Below are 5,163 nucleotides of genomic sequence, written 5' to 3'. Positions count from 1 at the left end.
TGCTGATCTGCTGAGAATACCTGGAGATCTACAGTCAGATCCCAGTGTTATCCTCTTCTGTTTTATATATGAATTCATAAATATATTATTCTAAGAAGTTTAATGTTGCCCTGTTCAGCTGCAGTTCTATACATAAATGCTAATGTCCCAGATGTTTAAAAACAGTGATATCTGAAACGTTGTTGTTTTGCCACAGAGCTTTTTGTTTTTACAGAGTTTCTTTCTCTGTTATTCATGAATGCCAGAGATGTTGGAACAGGGACAGAAGCAGTGAAGGTCATCTGGGAAGGAATTCGACATCTTCAGTTGAATTTTATCTGTGTTTGATTTGTTTTGGTGTCTTTGTAGCGCAGTGGGTCCTTGGCATCTGCTGGGATTTGGTTCCAGGACTTGTGGATACCTAAATATTGACTGCTCTAATCTCATTATATACAATGGCATGGTAAAATGGTGTCCATTATAACAATGGCAAAATCAAGGATTGCTCTTTCGGGTTTTTAAAAATATATATTTTCAAGCTATAGATGGTAAAATTTGTGGATAAGGAAGGCTGACTGTATTATTCAAATTCTTGAAAGCGGACTCATCTGTTTTTTCATGAACGTCCTGCCATCTCCACCCACTGATAATAATGAGAATTGAAGGAGTGGAACTAATTCCATTGTCTAAACCCAATTGTAGTGCTTGTCTGTTTGGTATCTGTGTATATTCCTATGCTCTCCTAATCAGTTTATGGCAGTCTATATTCTCTACCCATTTTTTATCTTCACAATAACACTGTGAGGTAGGTCAGGCTGAAAGAGAGTGACTGGACCCAAGGTTGCCCAGTGGCTTTCATGACACAGCATGGACTAAAATCTGGCTCTCTCAAGTCCCAGCAAGTCCATCTTTTTAACCACTATACACTATTGGTTCTCATACTAGTATTAAATGTTGTTTGCTTGGCTCTTTATTGGGTGAGGAAAAAGAAAGACGTTACTTCTCTTCAAATGTCGCCCTCCTTTAATAAAATAGAAAGAGTAAGGGCCTTAATGATGAATGTAGTACATCCACAAAACTGTGAGCATCATTGGATGACTTTGTATAATCTGTTAAACTTCCATATCGCAGAGGCTCCTATAACACACAAGTCAGATATCAAAACATAAAGTGAAGTTCATGGTTGCTTCCGATAGCAATAAGGAGATTCACTTTTAAATATGCTCAGTCACATCTGATGGAGTGCAGTCTACAAAAGGTTAGCCAAATTATACTTGTTAGATATCCTCCCCCACTCTGAATGTTTGGTGATGCCCAAAGCACTTTTAAATTAACTTGGCATAATTAACATGAGGGCAAATTCCATATAGGTCAGTAATCTTAAAGGGTGAAAAACACAGCTATCTGATTATAAATCCTAATGGATAGGAAGGGCAACTGGGTACAAATCAATAAAGCAATAAAGATGTTGGACAGCTAACAGCTGGGTACTAAACATTATTTGCATTTTCAAAAAGGAAATAGTTAAATAAATGAGGAGCAATTTCGAACAAAATCAGTACACATCCAAAACATTGCATCAAAATAACTAAAGCCATGAATTATATGTAAAACACTGCTGATGTATTGCTCATGCTTTTGCATATGAACTTCATTTATTCTGTACCTAATTCAGTACAGTAGTAATAAATATAATTGAGTCTATGTGATCTGCAAGGTTCCAGCATTAAGCATTTGCAGCCGCCGAACTGAGGGGGTGGAGCTGATATTCTTTCTGAGAAGACTTTAAAAGTGATTGCACAAATTGGGAGGGAGATGGGGCACAGAATACACACACACATATGAGAGGTGGCTGAAGGGATACACAAATGCTCCCCCCTTTTCTGAAAGAGTTCAAAGATAAATATACATGATTCCTTCACCCAAAAGTAAATTTGACAAGAACAAGTGTGCCACTGTTGCATATTAAATGCCACATGGGGATAAAAAGTGTATCCAAATATTTAAGTAGCATTTGTATGGTGAATAACAAAGATGCTGTTGTTGTTGTTGTTGGCATTTTGTATTAATCATCTGGTATGAAATTCCTCCTCCTTTCTTTTGGAAACTACTGACATTCTGAACTGCAGTGCTTTGGGCATACATTAAGGAGTAATGTGAGCAGTAGAAAGAGAAGGGGGAAATCAAAACATTCAAAGGCATGCAGCTGGGTAATTCAATAACCCTTGTATGTGGAGGCATTTCACGCAGCAGGACTTTAACTCTATGCTAGTCAGGCTGCCTGTATGTAGCTCCCCTCCCTATTCGATTTACATGCATAGCTGGCCTAGTAGGTGTAAAAATAGACATGCAGTGCCTGAATTGGAAATGGTCACTGAATGCTGTCTGCAGTTGCTGAGGTTTCTTTTTGACACTGGCCAACCAAGAGAAAGAAAACTCTAGGGAGCAAATTGCAGGAGTTGTGAATATCCTTCCGGCTTGTCCAAAGTGATCTGCCCATTTGGAGCATTCTGTACTGTGCAAAATCAAGCCCACTTGCAAGAGTTAGAGGGTGGCTTGATATGGGCAATGCACCTGTTTGCCAGGCTTGTCGCACAGATAAAGGTGTGAGGGTACAAGGGAATATACAAGATGTGGATAAAATTCCAGACTATTATGGATGCAACAATGGTGAGAGTAAAGATCTTGAGGCACTGGTAAGTCTAATAGTACATCTGAGCAAACTTGGCCCAGCAAGGGTGAAGAGGATCTCTTAGCAAAACTTCTTTGAACCTGCTGTGGCAACAGTGAGCAGCAGTACACTGTTGCTGTCAGATGGCTAACATTGTGGGATCTGTTACTGAGCAAAGTAGCTCTTGGATGCTTTTGTTTTATCTAAAGATTATTAAGTGAGGGAAACTGGGGAGAGGCTGAAATGAAATGGCGGGTGAGCTCTAGAGTGGTTCCCCCCCCCCCTATATTTTTTGTGCATAGACATTATGAAACAAGAAGCTTTCACCATCTAAAATGAATAATGTGGCTTCACTGTTCTTTAGTTACATCTTTCCTACTTTATGAAATTTAATGTAAAAATTATAGGAGGGGGAATCCTTAGAAGGGTCAGTAAAGCCTTTCACACTGTCATTGTTTACAATTATGTCCAAGACAGAGATTGTTTACTGTTACCTAGTCCAGGATAGAAATGTTCCTGTACTATGTCATTGATGGATGAGAATATAAGTATTACAAGCTCAGTCCTGTGCATGTTTACTTGAAGTTGTTTACAGTATGTTTACTGAATCCAGTGGGGCTGTGCCTGTGAGTTCAGCCTCTACAGGAGGGGGGACATACAACAAATCTGAAGAAACATTTTGTATGGATAATTTTTAGTGTTGGTTCCTGCATTAATGTCCAGATTTAGCCACTTGTACTTAGATTGCGTCTGCAGGAAAATTTATGTTAATTCTTGAAGTACTGTAAAAGGAGAACAGTTCATCACAAAGGGCAGTCTGAAGATAGTCAAAGCAGAAGGGGGTCCAGTGGCAGTAGAAGTTAATGTTTGTCTTTGCAGTAGTAAGAGGGCTGATCTAAGTAGAATCTGAGTAGAAATCATATAGTGAAGGAGTGACTGGTTCATATTTCATCAAATGATGTACTTGAAACAACGTCTTTTTAATCAGAACTGGAGTAATATCCAACAGGATGACTGTGGACTCATGGAATCCACACCAAAATTCCTAAAATCCCTAAAAGCACCATAAAAAGCTGTGGGAAATGTGTCTCTCTGTGTGTGCATGTGCCTTTTTATAGTGAGAACATGAATTTCATAAGGTTTTCTTAGGCAAGATGGTTTTGTTGTTCCTTACTCTGAAATATAGTCTATAGTACCTGATATTCATTGGTGGTCTCCCATCCAAGTTACTAACCAGAGCTGACCCTGCTTAGCCTCCAAGATCAGACAGGCTCTGGTGTCTTTAGGGATGTGGGACGCTCCAGCTCCCACCCCTTTGCAAGCATCACATTGGATTTCATTCATATGAAATTTTGCAAATCTGCTTCAGTTTACTTGCATGAGTAGCCACACCCACATTGGATATTTTGCTTGTACTTGCTATGTATTCAGCAGTCTATGTATTCAGCTGTTTTTTTCAGTAACTAAAATACATTTTTAAAAAGTAAAATGGAAAAAAGTATTTTATATGACACATATTCAAACTGGTAAATTTTAGTTGTTTCAAAGATTAATGGCTTACATTTTATTTTTCTCACATTTAAAAGGTACAACACAAATCTGAAAATATTGTATGGAAATACTTTTCTGAAATTCTCAAAGAATTTTGAAACTGTGAAAGAAGAAAGAGAAAATTATTTTGCATACACACACACACACGGCTTCTAAAATGGCAAACACATTAGCTTTTGAACTCAAACCTTGCATATAGATAAGTTGGAGCATGTTCTGAGGACAACAAGGGAGTAAGAGATATGGAGAACAAAGCACATGAGGAAAGACTGAAGGAGCTTGGCCTGCTCAGCTTAGTGAAGAATCTGAGGGGTATTATGATTGTACTCTTTAAATACTCAAAGAGCTGTCAGAAAGGAAAAAAAAGTATGGGTTTGTTGTCTGTTGTTCCAGAGGGTAAAACTAGGTTCTAATAATTTTAAGTTGCAGGAGGGTGGATTTCAATTAAACATTAGAAGGAACTTCATAGTAGTCAGAGTGATTTGCAATGGAACCAGTTACCTAGAGAGTTGGAGGGGTCTCATTCTCTGAATGTCTTCAGAAGGAGTCTGGGCAGCTATCTGCTGGGAGTGTTCTAGCTAGAGTCCCTTCATTGAACCAGTTGGATTTGATGGCCTGTGAGGCCTCTTCAAACTATGATTCTATGACACTGCATAATTCTACTCATTAAATTAAAGTAAATACTAACAGCATTTATTATTAGGGTTCCATAGAACTTTAATTTACCAAAACAAAATAAACATTGGCTCTACTAATTACTGAAAAAGTATCTGATGCAAATATTGTGTGTGTGGGTGGCAGCAGACGAGGATGCATCAAGTTTCAAACTTTTATATTAGTATAGAGTTGTCATGACTACATTAGCATTTTGTATGATTCAGTTAGAAAGCAGAGTTCAGTCCTGCTAGTGACTAGTCTGTATAGTAGGTATGAGACAACTGAAACAAGGTAATACCATCTAT

At 38.2% G+C, this 5,163-nt stretch overlaps 1 protein-coding gene across 1 annotated transcript in view; it reads left to right on the top strand.

Annotated features, from left to right (window-relative positions):
* Window positions 1-2,449: 2,449 nt before the first annotated feature.
* The window catches only part of ANK2 (ankyrin 2), a 198,655-nt gene continuing 195,941 nt past the window's right edge, over window positions 2,450-5,163 (top strand). The window contains exon 1 of the mRNA XM_042470313.1: window positions 2,450-2,675. Coding sequence (XP_042326247.1) covers window positions 2,541-2,675 — 135 coding nt within the window. The 5' untranslated portion in view covers window positions 2,450-2,540. The remainder of the gene's footprint in view (window positions 2,676-5,163) is intronic.

This window comes from Sceloporus undulatus, chromosome 5 (assembly GCF_019175285.1).
Source record: "Sceloporus undulatus isolate JIND9_A2432 ecotype Alabama chromosome 5, SceUnd_v1.1, whole genome shotgun sequence".
Classification (NCBI taxonomy): domain Eukaryota; kingdom Metazoa; phylum Chordata; class Lepidosauria; order Squamata; family Phrynosomatidae; genus Sceloporus; species Sceloporus undulatus.
Note: the sequence above shows the minus strand (reverse complement) of the source record. Positions and strands in the feature narration are given on the sequence as shown.